Below are 14,190 nucleotides of genomic sequence, written 5' to 3'. Positions count from 1 at the left end.
TGTTTTTTTCCTCTCCTTGTCGTAAGTGACATTCTACACAAATGGTCACAATAAAATCATTTAAAAATATTATCGTATAATAGGACACAACCATATAAGGTTTGGAAATATTTGCAATAGTATATATAGAGAGAAGGTAGTACACTGCATCAAAGTTCTTTATTTCCTTTAACAGGTACACTGAGATACACATGCCAGAATGTGTTACAGATATACTATGGTATGAATCTTCCTGGCTCTTAGAGAAGGACTATGCCTCAACTGTTTATCACAAGGGGCCATACGCATATTATTATTTTGTATGTGTGCCTTAACATGAAACACATTAGGAAATAACACGCAGTTTAGACCACGGTATTGTACCAGTAAATCAGTGTGACACTGCATCGTTTCACTCACCACAAAATCACTTATTAATTATATAAATTGTTCCTACTTTAAAAGACGTAATATAGAGCTTATAGCAACTGAATGTGTCTCCTCTAACTATATATTTATAATGCATTTATAGTGCAACATTTCCCAAACTAGGGTTTCATAAAACAGTAGCGTCCGTTGATGCTTACTGAAAAACACCCCTTCAGTGGTCACATCTAAAGACTAAACACTATCCCTCATCTTGAAGAGTGACAATGTATTTTAAATATACTGAGGTAAATCCTACTATAAAGTTGTTTAAACTTTGCTATCCTAGTACATCTCAAAATTAAGACTACAGAATTTTTTTGGCATTATCATCATCCTGAAGAACACAAGATGAAGCTAAAAACTCAAAGGTGGTAAAATATAGTAAGTCAGACAGAGAAAAAGACATATCATATGATATATGCGAAATCTAAAAAAACATGATACAAATGAACTTATTTACAAAACAGAAACAGACTCAAAGGCTTAGAGAACGAACTTATGGTTACCAGGGGGGGAAGTGGGTATATTAGGGAGTATATGAGGGAAGTATATTAGGGAGTTTGGGATTGACATGGACACACGGCTATATTTAAAATGGATAACCAACAAGGACCTACTGTGTAGCACAGGGAACTCTGCTCAATATTATGTAACAACCTAAATGGGAAAAGAATTTGAAGAAGAACAGATATATGTATAACTGAATCACTTTGCTCTATACCTGAAACTAACACAACATTGTTAATCAACTATACTCCAATATCAAATAAAAAGTTAAAAAAAATACATAAGAGAAGAGCAATTCATCAAAGCTAAACTTTTCTGAATTCTGATTTTAGGTCATTACAAATGGAACTTGCTGATCAGAAACAGGTTGATATTGGGAATAAAAACAAAACCTAGGATTAAATCAGTATAGTGTTTTACTACATTAAGCTCTTTTTAAATAACTCAAACTCAGCATTCTGATGGGCAGATGCGTGAGTACAAGTCCTTTCTTTATAGAAATGTGTTCATTTATAAAACTAAAAGTCCAATTTTAAATTGTGATCATTACATTCAGAAGTTAAAATTGATGGTGACATTTCCTCCTACTTAGAACCAGATTAAAATTCACATAAAAAAATTAGTCCTATCATATATAGTGATGTTAAAAGACGTGCTATTAAACAATGGAAAAAATAAACTTTGTAAGTTACTTACGACATGAGGTTTTTAACTGTGGATGTGAACTGTTTCTTAAGGAACTGATTTAAACTGTGATACAAACAATATTGCAACAAAAATTTACTTCAAAGATACAGTTGAACCAGTTTTCTCTTAACAGAATTTAAAAAGTTACCTTGAAGAATATTAAAATAACCTACTTCCTTTGAACTGTCAGAGGAAGTTTAATTCTACTACATTACAGAAAAAGGCCCCCAGTACTCACCATTGCAGTTCTGGACTTTAGAAACCAGTCAAATCTGAACTGAGGAGAGTTGCGAATACACTGTCGCAATTCATCATAAACATTTTCTTTGTCAAATCCAAGCTTATGAAGCATACAGATCAGAAAACGATCCTCTTCTTCAGTGTAGTTTTTTCCTTTGTTAGTACCATAAGATATTCTCAGCTGATGAAAAGGTGCTTTGTACCGTCCAATCTATGAAAATCAGATTTTATATTATATAAAATACAAATCCTATATAATCATGTTTCAAACTCGGCTTTAGTAAAGTTAGCTATAAATGTTGTATTTCACATCAACTTTCTATCCAAAGTCAGTTACATTGTAATCTTTGTTCTGAAACAACTTCAGTCAGAAATACAGACTCAGACTTTCTGGTACACCACACAGCAAAGAGCCAATCATAGTGACTCTGACCCAGATATATCAACTGAAATACTGAGGTAAATTCTGTTGAGAACACCTATAATGTTTGAATGCTGTCCTTTGAAAAAAAATTTTATATCAACATTTCTTTTCCTTTTTAAAAGTTACTTTAAACTCTCATATTACTGATAGGAGTTATTTTACTATTATATTTATTAATATTCAAAGTACCTTCGTGTCAAGTGCTTTTTTGATACTAATTCTTCTTTGAATTCTTGCCTCTCCCCTTTCAATCTGAGCCATAATCTTCTCTATGTCCTGCAGCTCATTGCATCTTTCCCAGAACACAGCTGTAGGAGTAAGAGTTGGGCAGATGAGATGGGGGGGAAGGGCAAAAAGATAAATAACCTCTTGTTGTTAAGTGCTCTATTTTACTTGCTAAGGATTAAGAAATGTTTCCATTTCCCCCACATCTAACACTAGTAAGTCACGTAATTATTTCTCAGTTTCCTTAACTATGAAGAAACCAGGAAGATACGCCGGATGATTACAGGAAGTATCCCCCAATTCTTAGTTGTGTCTACTCTGAAGCTCTGGGCGGACCACCAGAGCTATACCCACCCGACAATCCAACTGGCTCCAGGAGACACAAAAACACGTAACACTTGAAAACTTATGAAAGACAATGAAATAAAAATGAAGGCACAATTATTCAGTGACCTATTCTTGTTTCCTTGGCTACAGCTAGTGAACGGGGGTAAAAAAAAAAAAAAAAATTAACAACACCATTTTAAAGAAGGGGAGATTTTCCAATTCAATTTTTAAAAAACACAAAACAAAACAAGGCACTAAGTTGTGGTGAAATTAAGCTTATCAAAGCAGTATTCAGAGTAAGAAAATCTGAACTTTCCAACAGCTCTCCAGAAGCCTGAGAACATTCTTATACCTATTAAAATAATAGGAGAATTACCTGAGTATTCAATGACTTCTTCTGGAGTTTTTCCTTCTACTTCTCTTGCTATATTTTCAATATCATCACGACCCCACTTCTCATTGGCTTTGATAAACTGGTTAAAATCTCTCTTATTCCAATTGGTAAATCCCTTCAAAGCGATGGAAACAAAACATATAATCACAGCACACTGAACTTGGGAGAAAAGCTATTAAACTTTACCAATGCTGCTGAGTATTATAGAAAATTTTCAGTTGCTCCAGGTTTTCTTTTTAAGTTAAGTGCTTTTAAAGTGGTAGATTTTCATGTACATAGATGAGCACTTTTAGCAATACATCATATATTGCTTAGATAGCTAAGCAATTGAAGCTGAGCAGGAGAATAAAGAATGCTGCACAAAAAGGGGACATTTTTGCTGAGCTTTCAAAGAGTAGAAGTTTGCCAGGAGGAATGAACATAGGCTAAAGGGCAAAGATATAAACCAAGTGGGAAAACAGAAGGAAAATAAAGTTTTAAAGGTAGGTTAAGGCCAGATTCTGAAAGGCCTTGACTGAAACTTAAAGGATGTTAAAAAAGTATGGAGCAGAGATTTGTCATTGAGAATAATAACTTAGTAGCAACGTAGAAGATTCACAGGAAAGGGAAGATGGGAGTGCTGGAAGAACGGTGATCAAAAGGATACCCATTCTACCAAGGCTGGTGCAAATCCATAATCTTCTCTACCACCTCAACTACGAATAACAATCAAAATGTAGCAAACACCATATGCCCATGCTTTATGATCTCCAATTATTCCATTTTTGAAAGCAAAAAAATGTACTTCCTTTATATATTCCAACACAGCCTAAGACAGCACCTTACAAAATAATGGTTACTAAATTCTGTGTTGATTGAAGGCTATACCTGTGTTAGAAGCTTCTCTTTTTCCTCTAACTCTTCATCATTAAGAGGTTCAGCTTCATCAATTTTAAGCTGTTCTTCTTTTTGTGCCTGTGCTGCATTTGGTAGGTCAGGATTTCGAGGCACCTAAAAATATTTATTTTTTTTCCTATGTCATCAGTCAACATATTTTAGGAAGTATGCAATGAACTGAACTCTTAACCAAGTACATGACATTTCACGAATTTTAATCCAGCCATAAAAGAAAACATATTGATATTCTGCATTTATGAAGTTAAAAACAAACCAGATTAGGGACTTCCCTGGTGGTCAAGTGGGTAGGACTCCACGCTCCCAACGCAGGGGGCCCGGGTTCGATCCCTGGTCAGGGAACTAGATCCCACACGCATGCCACAACTAAGAAGTGCACATGCTGCAACTAAAGATCCCACAAGCCACAATGAGGATCCCACATGCTGCAACTAAGACCCGGCGCAGCAATCAATCAATCAATGAATGAATAAACAAACAAACAAATAAATATTTTTAAAAAACAAAACAAAAAACCAGGTTAGTTATGAACAAAGTGTTACTTCTGCTACCTTGTACCCAATCGTTTTTCTGTAATATAGAATTTCTTTTTCCAATAATTCAAATAGACGTGGAGGAAAGAACTGGAAATCCTGAACGTTAGGTTGTTTTGGAGGTCGAGGAGCCTAAAAACAAAAAGTATTCTTCATAAGAAAGTGACTATTTTGCTTTAAATCTATAACCTTTTTTCATTCTATAAAATCATGACAGCCAATTCTCCAAGCAACTGAATGCATCTTCCACTAAAACTGAACAAACATTCATCAAATTTTAAATGCTTACATTCAAAATTAATCTTTAGAAAACTTTTAACAAAAGCTGAAGGAGGTATACTGTAAGAAACCATAAAATCTAATTCTCAATCTGATTTTATCGCAAGAGTATAAAGAGAAAAATGATTTACAGTTCCAATATTTTTAGACGTTTGTGCTCTGTCAACTCACCTTGGGTGCTTTAGGTTCACTGACACGAAGAGCTTCCCTGAAATAGGCATCAACAGCATAGTTGGCTTTTCTTTCTCGTTTAGGTGGTTCAATCCACTCTGTAAATGCAATCTAGCACATGGGAAGCAATTCAAATCACCAACTTTATTATATAGTCGCAAATCCTACATGAATGCAACTCGGACTATGTACATCACTATGACTGTTATTTATAAATGCAAAGATATTCATAGAATTCTAGACTATAAGCTCTATGAGGCTAGGGACTATGCAAGTAACACACAGGAGGGTGTCTAGTGAAGAGCATAGGCGTTCAGTAAGTATTTCCTGACCAAATGAATACTAGGTGAAAAACAATGCTACAGAAGGTTTAGAACCCCAATTAGGAGAGAAATGTAGATATATATTTAGCCTAGAAAAAATCCAGAGGATGTACATGCCTAAACATTAAAAGGGAAAGCATTAGGTAGAATTTTTTTTTCTTCTACCCTGTAGGTATTTTCTAATTTCACTATATAACAGCAAGTATTACTTATGATATTCCCTTTAATTATTACCAGCCAATTCTGCTGTTTAAAAAAAAAAAGTCTAGGGCTTCCCTGGTGGCGCAGTGGTTGAGAGTCCACCTGCTGATGCAGGGGACATGGGTTCGTGCCCCGGTCTGGGAAGGTCCCACATGCCACGGAGTGGCTGGGACCATGAGCCATGGCCGCTAAGCCTGCGTGTCCGGAGCCTGTGCTCCGCAACGGGAGAGGCCACACAGTGAGAGGCCTGCGTACCACCAAAAAAAAAAAAAAAAGTTAACTAAAAAGCAAAAGTCTAATAAGGTTGTGACGATTTTTTTTGGCAACAGTCTTAATTTTCAAATATCCCAAATTACTATAATCACCCCACACAACATAGTGCACTGTAACAGTATAAAATTTTTAAACATTTCACTTTACCAACTGAAAATGTGGCATTAAATTTAACACAAAAATGAAAATAATTTAGCTGTGAGTAAACAGAAATGACTGCTGTTTGAGACAAGGCATTACACCTAACACTTAAATTCCAAGTTTCAAGTAAAATATTAAGTCTCCAAGTAACCAAAATCTTTTTCTAAATTACCTTTTGTTTTTCTCTATAATCTTCTCCTTCAAAGTTATAAACACTTGACTCTGTATCCATTGTAAAGTTTCTAAGTGAGCTTTCACCCATCTTGGAGAGCTTTTCATTCATCTCTGCAGTCTAGGAAACAAAAGAAACATCCTATTAAGTGGAGAATTTAAAAAGCATGAGAACTATAGTCAAAATACATTAGGCTTTATACTACATAAAAACTTCTTTCTGTGGAAGTCAGATTACCGATAACTCACATAACTATTTCCTCAAACAGTTCTGGTTTAAAATATTTTACATATTAAACATATCATTTAATCTGCATCTCACCTTCTTTGCACCTCTTTCCAAAATACCATCAATATCCTCATCAGTAATCTCGCTTTCCTTTGAAGCAAATACATGTGTTGCCCCATGCCTTATCATTTGAAGCATTTCATCTTTCCCAATTTTGTTCAGATTCTGATCCACAAGTCTTCCTGTAAAAAAGGTTTTGTTGTGTAATGTTAATCAAACAAACTTTAGTTTACTGGATATTTGGAATTTTAAATGTTAGATGTAACACCACATAATTTTGCCTCAAACGTCAATCATTTGTTTATTCTCATCTGATAATTTTTATTTCTACATAAAATACCAAATTCTAATCTGTAAACTCGGAAATATTTCTTAAGTTTACAAATTACATAATGAAGCCTACCAAATGCCACTTCAATAAAATATATTCTTGTACGGTAAGAATGACAATAACTTGGAATATCTGAAAATCAAAATTATTACCATAACTTTTTTTAAGTATCAAAAGATGAGAGCATTATAAACACAAGAAGTTTCTGCAGAAACTGATTAGTATTATTACTAATGCTCCCAAATCAGCTTGTTCTACTTACAAAAGCGAAGTATAAAAACCTTCATATTGCCAAACTTCAAGAGCCATTCACATATACTTCTTTCTTCTATTTTAATTTTTCTACTTCAACCAAGTTGTAATGAGTAGGCAAAGATACAAGTTGTTTTCTGGGACCTTACATACTTGTATCATGGTTTTGGATCCCTAATAGAATGCACCATCAAATATTTGTGACTTTCAGGGGCTTCCCTGGTGGCACAGTGGTTGAGAGTACGCCTGCCGATGCAGGGGACACGGGTTTGTGCCCCGGTCTGGGAAGATCCCACATGCCGCGGAGCGGCTGGGCCCGTGAGCCATGGCCGCTGAGCCTGCGCGTCCGGAGCCTGTGCTCCACAATGGGAGAGGCCACAACAGTGAGAGGCCCGCGTACCGCAAAAAAAAAAAAAAAAAAATATGACTTTCAAAGTTAGAATATATCCACAGAACATGTTTGTTGAAAGCTATCTCACTGCTATCAAAATGTTCTTAAGCTTACAGAAATTACTTCCCTGCGGACTGGGAGGGAACTTTTCAGACATGAAGTACTTCTGTATATTCTCATTTTTAGTTATACCCCTTAGTCCACAAAACAGTTAACACAGAGGCATGCACCCAAGGCTTGCTTGACTAATACGTCTATAAATGGGATTAACAAAGCTACTAGCACAAAATTCTGCTCCAAAAGTTGCCTTAGTAAATATAAAAAAATACCCCAAAAACACTAAGTCAAAAGACTCAAAAAGCTTTTCTAAGCTGACTGTAAAAGAATTTGTATTTTTTTAATCTTCAAAAAAAAAAGAAAAGGGTTTCAGAGATGAAAATAATTGAGAACAAGAACCACAAGGCAGATGTTATTTCTAAAAGCATGGATGAATGTGAGAGGGAAAAAAAATCTAGCCATTATATCACTCATGAGAAACCTCTGTTTGGCAGGCCCCAGAAGTCCCCAGAGACTTTCCTAATTAAACACTGCACTGTAATAGGTTTTTTTTTTTTTTTTTTTTTTTGCGGTACCCGGGCCTCTCACTGTTGTGGCCTCTCCCGTTGCGGAGCACAGGCTCCGGACGCGCAGGCTCAGCGGCCATGGCTCACGGGCCCAGCCGCTCTGCGGCATGTGGGATCCTCCCGGACCGGGGCACGAACCCGTGTCCCCTGCATCGGCAGGCGGACTCTCAACCACTGCGCCACCAGGGGAGCCCCTGTAATAGTTTTATATAGCTCTTGATGCCCTGGATGAGTCACCTCCTAGCTGTGTAAACGGTAAATAAGTGACTTGCTTCTACCTCTGATGCCAACCTCCAGCTGGCAGAAGACTAAAGAAGATAATATTCAGTATTTAAATATTTAGCACATGGCTTGGTACAAAGTAAGCTCACTATGTTAAGCAATTATTAACAAAAACAACTAATAATAAAGCAATCATGTATTATCTTTTTTTTTAACATCTTTATTGGAGTATAATTGCTTTACAATGGTGTGTTAGTTTCTGCTGTATAACAAAGTGAATCAGCTATACATATACATATATCCCCATATCCCCTCCCTCCAGCATCTCCCTCCCTCCCACCCTCCCTATCCCACCCCTTTAGGTGGTCACAAACCACCTAGCTGATCTCCCTGTGCTATGTGGCTGCTTCTCACTAGCTATCTACTTTACGTTCGGTAGTGTATATATGTCCATGCCACTCTCTCACTTCGTCCCAGCTTACCCTTCCCCCTCCCCATATCCTCAAGTCTATTCTCTAGTAGGTCTGTCTTTATTCCCATCTTACCCCTAGGTTTCTTCATGACCTTTTTTTTTTCTTTTTCTTGGATTCCATATATATGTGTTAGCATACGGTATTTGTTTTTCTCTTTCTGACTTTATGTATACAGACATGTGGCTAACTCTATGGTTGGCATTATGGGATAACAAAGAAATGTAACACTCCCTTCCTTACAAGGAAATTAGAGACTGGTTGACAAAACCAAGACACACAAATGGAATAATCAGTGGATAATACAACAGTATACCTCTTAGCTTTAGAGACAGATAAAATGCATTTGGTCATGACACAATTTGGGAAGGAAGGAAACCAATGTGGGCTCAAGGTTACTGAGGGTTTGTTTTTGTTTTGTTTGGTTTTTGGGGGGTTTTTTTGCGGTACGCGGGCCTCTCACTGTTGTGGCCTCTCCCGTTGCGGAGCACAGGCTCCGGACGCGCAGGCTCAGCGGCCATGGCTCACGGGCCCAGCCGCTCCACGGCATGTGGGATCTTCCTGGACCGGGGCACAAACCCATGTCCCCTGCATCGGCAGGCGGACTCTCAACCACTGCGCCACCAGGGAGGCCCCCTGAGGGTTTGTTTTGGTTTTTACATTTTACACATCCCATCACTAACTCTATTTTAAGCTTCATGAAAATATAAATGTCTTCCTTGAAAGCTGATCTGGCATGAACTTGAAGTTCCCTTCAATTAATCCGAAATAAAATCCCACTTTCACCATCTAGTCCTATTTACATAAATGTTTATTCTGTGTCTCGCTCTCACTAAATTATAAAGTCCTTGAAAGTAAGAACACTGGTTGGTTTCAGTCACCACTGTATTCTCAGCACTAAGAACAGTGCCTAACATCTGCGGGTGCTCAATAAATCGTTGCGGACTAGAAAAAAGAATTCTGAGTTTTATTGTTATCTCTTCAGTTTCCCCAGAGTAGTCAACTGAGTGTTAGTACATGCAAATCACTCATCACACCTCTATTTAATATGTACCACACTGAATGCTGGGTATTTTTATATACATTACCCCCTTTAGTCCTTAAAAACCTCTGTATCCCTATTTAACAGATGAAGAAGAGGCTCAGATAGTGTAAAAGCACTGCTAACCAGCCGAGTCAATATTCAAATTTCAACCTTCCTGAGCCCAAACCCATCCTCTTAACAAAACTGATGCTTACTTTAGTCTGGAATATAAATATTGTTGCCTGGTAGCTTGATTTAATATATGTTTAACAACAAGAATATCCAAAAAAAAAATCCAGGAAAAAAGTGTTATAAAGTCAACCTGGTAAATTTTAAAAGTCCTAAGGCTCACCTTGTTGGATGACTATTGAATCCAGTCTGAGTTTCATCTCAGCACGTTCCACTATTCTTTCTTCTACAGTGTTATCCGTTATGAAGCGGAACACTCTGACCGTCTTGGTTTGTCCAATTCTATGGGCTCGATCCTAGAAAAATAACCAGGTTACTCTGAATCCAGTTGAAAATTCACATAAATAACATTTGAATGTGTATACTGAGAAACAAAATGAAAATATTCTCAAGTACAAAATGATTTTAAAAATACGAAACAACTATAATGGATCCATATTCCATTAACATTTCTTAAATCCTCAGTTTCAATCACATTAACTGGTTATCTCATAAGAAAATCTTTTAGGAGGTATAGAACACGTCATAGTTGCTGAATCTGTGAGAAACTACTGTTATTAATTTTTCTAGGTTATATGGAAATAAAATATTTCCAGACAAGACAGACACAATTATAATCTTTAAGTCTGATGATAAAAGTTTTTAAAAATCTTTTTCTCTTAGGTTTAAATTCAAAATGCTTTTCTACCTAAATCAAATCTAAATTTTCATTGCAATTAGGGAAAAAAGTGACATGAACAAACGAACTCCACAAACAATATAAAAATCCTAGTCTTTAAATAGTGCCCAATTAACTACATATAAGTAATCAAATTAATATGAATTCCATTTTCTGTTTAACTTTTCTTAAGTTCATAAAACACATCTTACAAAGCACCCCTACTTCTAATTGATCAATTTTCCCAGCCATCCTTACAAAGAGTCACAGGATGAAAGTGGCCAACACCAAAGATGTAAATACCACAGGTCAAATTATTAGCAATATCAAACTTTAGAACTTGTAAGTTTTCATATTAATCTATAGCCCATAAATTTTCTCAACGTAAGAATGACTAGAGACTGTCATACAGAGTGAAGTAAGTCAGAAAGAGAAAAACAAGTATCGTATATTAACGCATGTATGTGGAACCTAGAAAAATGGTACAGATGAACGGTTTGCAGGGCAGAAGTTGAGACACAGATGTAGAGAACAAACATATGGACACCAAGGGGGGAAAAACACGGTGGGGTGGGGATGGTGGTGTGATGAATTGGGGGATTGGGATTGACATGTATACACTGATGTGTATAAAATGGATGACTGATAAGAATCTGCAGTATAAAAAAACAAAACTAGTACTAAACTTTCTTTGGGTTATTTGTATGGAAATATGTTAATATAAGTGTTTCAGACATTACATGAAATTTCTAAAAATTTTATATGTTCTGATGTAATGTTGTAAGTCATAATTCTAGTTATTGCTCTAAAATGTGTATCTCAGAAATAACTAAAAAAAAAAAAAAAAAAGAATGATCCTCTTGGGACTTCCCTGGTGGCACAGTGGTTTAGAATCCGCCTGCCAGTGTAGGGGACACGGGTTCGAGCCCTGGTCCGGGAAGATCCCACATGCCACAGAGCAACTAAGCCTGTGCGCCACAACTACTGAGCCTGCATTCTAGAGCCCGTGAGCCACAACTACTGAGCCCACACACCTCAACTACTGAAGCCCGCGTGCCTAGAGCCTGATCTCCTCAACAAAGACAAGCCACCGCAATGAGAAGCGCGCGCACTGCAACGAAGAGTAGCCCGTTCGCCACTAGAGAAAGCCCGCACACAGCAACAAAGACCCAACGCAGCCAAAAATAAATAATAAAATAAAATTAATTAAAAAAAAAAAAAAGAATGATCCTCTTGATCTGGCCAAGATACTCCCACACATGGGCCTAAAATTTTAAACATCTAATGTGGCAGGCAGGTTAGCAGCTCCCCAAACCCACTACCCCTTCCTCCTGGTACACAACTATACTATCATTTACCAACTCCCTTGCAGTAAGTTATGCTATGTGATTGAGTGCTGGCTAATAAATGCGGGGTCACTTTCAGTTCTGCCCCATAAAAAATTTCCTGGGCAATTCTCAGCTTTCTCTCCTCCCCTTTCTACCAACAGGATGCAGATATAATAGGACTCTAAGGTCCTAAGATATGGCAAAGATGTAAGATGGAAATACCCTGATTTAGATCGAAGATCACCAGCAAAATACCCTCACTGTACTATTAGGTCAGAGAAAATAAAATTCTACAGGACTAAGTCACTGACATTTGTAGACTGTTTATCAGTTTACTTTAAAACGTCTGTTAGGCACAGAATATTTGTTATCTCTTACCATAGCCTGAAGATCTACTTGGGGATTCCAATCTGAGTCATACAAAATTACTACATCAGCGGTAGCAAGATTGATGCCAAGACCACCAGCACGTGTGCTTAACATGAAAACAAACTTTGTGCTGTTTGGTTCATTGTATGCATTGATGGACTCCTATAGACATAAAATAAATGTCAGAAAATTATTTTATCTGATAATTTTTTGATCTCCCCTCCCCAGATTTTACTCACTTGTCTCTCATCATGGGGTGTCTGCCCATCCAATCTACAGTAGTCATAATTTCTCCACATGCAATAATCTTCCAAAATATCCAATACCCTCGTCATCTGACTGAAGATTAGTACTCGTGAACCTGTCAGCAAACATTAACAGCCCATTATCAGAAGCTTCAAAAGTAAAAAAAAAAAAAAAAGAAAAAAAATTAAATTTAAGGCTAACCAAAACCAAGACTAACCAATTACTCCTTAATTCCAGGTTACGTAGTTAGTTACAAGAAAAAAACTGTACATTATTTATTATCCAAGTTGAAGTCACTCCCCACATTTTTCCCATCAATGCACAAATAGAAAAGGGTAGTATTTACACAACACACTAAAGAAAAGTGTTTCCGTAAACAGAAAAGGGTATTTACCTCTGGCTTGGGAGGTCTTGCCATCCCAAAGGCTGAGAGAATCACTATCTTTTTATCCCACATACTTAAAAATAACCCTCCACCACAACTCCCTGTGCACAGCCCCACACATCTCCCAACACACACCCAACACCCTGGTCTCATTCTAGTTCTCAAGACCCAATCCAGATGGAAGAACCATAAATGTGCGCCTCACATCTAGACCATCACCCTTCACTTATGCCGTGACTCAAATTATCCAACTGCGTTTCTTCAGCCAGCTGCACAACGTCTTCAGTAGGACATACGAAGACAAAGGGATCCTTTTAAAAAATAATGATTACGAAACTATCTTCTCTTAGAAGCTGAGGCTGATAATCTGCTCTTGTCCACCTTCCCACACCCTAAATGCATATGGATGTTCAGTAGTCTCCTATCAAGTTCCGGCCACTCCTCCCCACGTATTCAATTTCTTCAATTACTAAGCTTTTAAGGAAAACGTTTTATTTATTTATTTATTTATTTTTAAATCTTTATTTATTTGTTTTGCAACAGGGTCCGGTTTACTGTGCCTTGGAAGGGTGGTCCTGAGAGTGGCAGGTGCCACCCTGTCCTGGGAGGCGGGAGGGCCCGAGGGCCGGTTAAGGCCAGTGGCAGGAGAAGCGGGGGATACTGCCCCTAGAATGTAGTGAGGCCAGACTGAGGCCCAAGGAAAGCATTTTAGAAAATACATTTTTTAAAAAGGTATAAAAAGAAAAAAGTAAACCAATTCACTGGCAACTCTTACAATGTTTTCAAGTCAATATGCTAGAGGAAATTCACCTACTGGTACAATTTTCATTCTTACCAAAATATACAGAGAAACACAAATGGAGAAACTTTAAATCTGACTATATACTTCATATTACAGAATGAATAATTTGTCTATGAGATGCCTTGATGTCTGGGATTTGGTTCAAAACGTTCTCGGAGATGGAAAGTAGGTATGATGTAGATGAAAACAAGTTTTGCCATGAATTTATAACTGCTGAAGCTGGCTTCCTACTAAATTCTCTCTACATTCCTGTAATTTAAATACATCCATACGCATACTCGTTTTCATATTAAAAGCCAATATGTTACAAATAAAACTGCTTTGGGGGCTTCCCTGGTGGCGCAGTGGTTGCGAGTCCGCCTGCGGATGCGGGGGACACGGGTTCGTGCCCCGGTCCGGGAAGATCCCACATG

The 14,190-nt window shown here is 37.3% G+C and overlaps 1 protein-coding gene across 1 annotated transcript in view; it reads right to left on the bottom strand.

The window, feature by feature from the left end:
• Nucleotides 1-14,190, bottom strand: part of SMARCA5 (SNF2 related chromatin remodeling ATPase 5) — a 49,839-nt gene that overhangs the window by 2,763 nt on the left and 32,886 nt on the right. Inside the window, exons 12-22 of the mRNA XM_081249089.1 lie at nt 12,584-12,705; nt 12,354-12,506; nt 10,153-10,285; nt 6,521-6,669; nt 6,200-6,319; nt 5,090-5,200; nt 4,658-4,771; nt 4,080-4,202; nt 3,195-3,327; nt 2,456-2,574; nt 1,841-2,053 (exon numbers count right to left, since the gene is read on the bottom strand). Of these exons, the coding sequence (XP_081105215.1) occupies nt 1,841-2,053; nt 2,456-2,574; nt 3,195-3,327; nt 4,080-4,202; nt 4,658-4,771; nt 5,090-5,200; nt 6,200-6,319; nt 6,521-6,669; nt 10,153-10,285; nt 12,354-12,506; nt 12,584-12,705 (1,490 nt within the window). The remainder of the gene's footprint in view (nt 1-1,840; nt 2,054-2,455; nt 2,575-3,194; nt 3,328-4,079; nt 4,203-4,657; nt 4,772-5,089; nt 5,201-6,199; nt 6,320-6,520; nt 6,670-10,152; nt 10,286-12,353; nt 12,507-12,583; nt 12,706-14,190) is intronic.

Source organism: Mesoplodon bidens (assembly GCF_964165515.1).
Source record: "Mesoplodon bidens genome assembly, chromosome: 1".
In the NCBI taxonomy this organism is placed as follows: domain Eukaryota; kingdom Metazoa; phylum Chordata; class Mammalia; order Artiodactyla; family Ziphiidae; genus Mesoplodon; species Mesoplodon bidens.
Note: the sequence above shows the minus strand (reverse complement) of the source record. Positions and strands in the feature narration are given on the sequence as shown.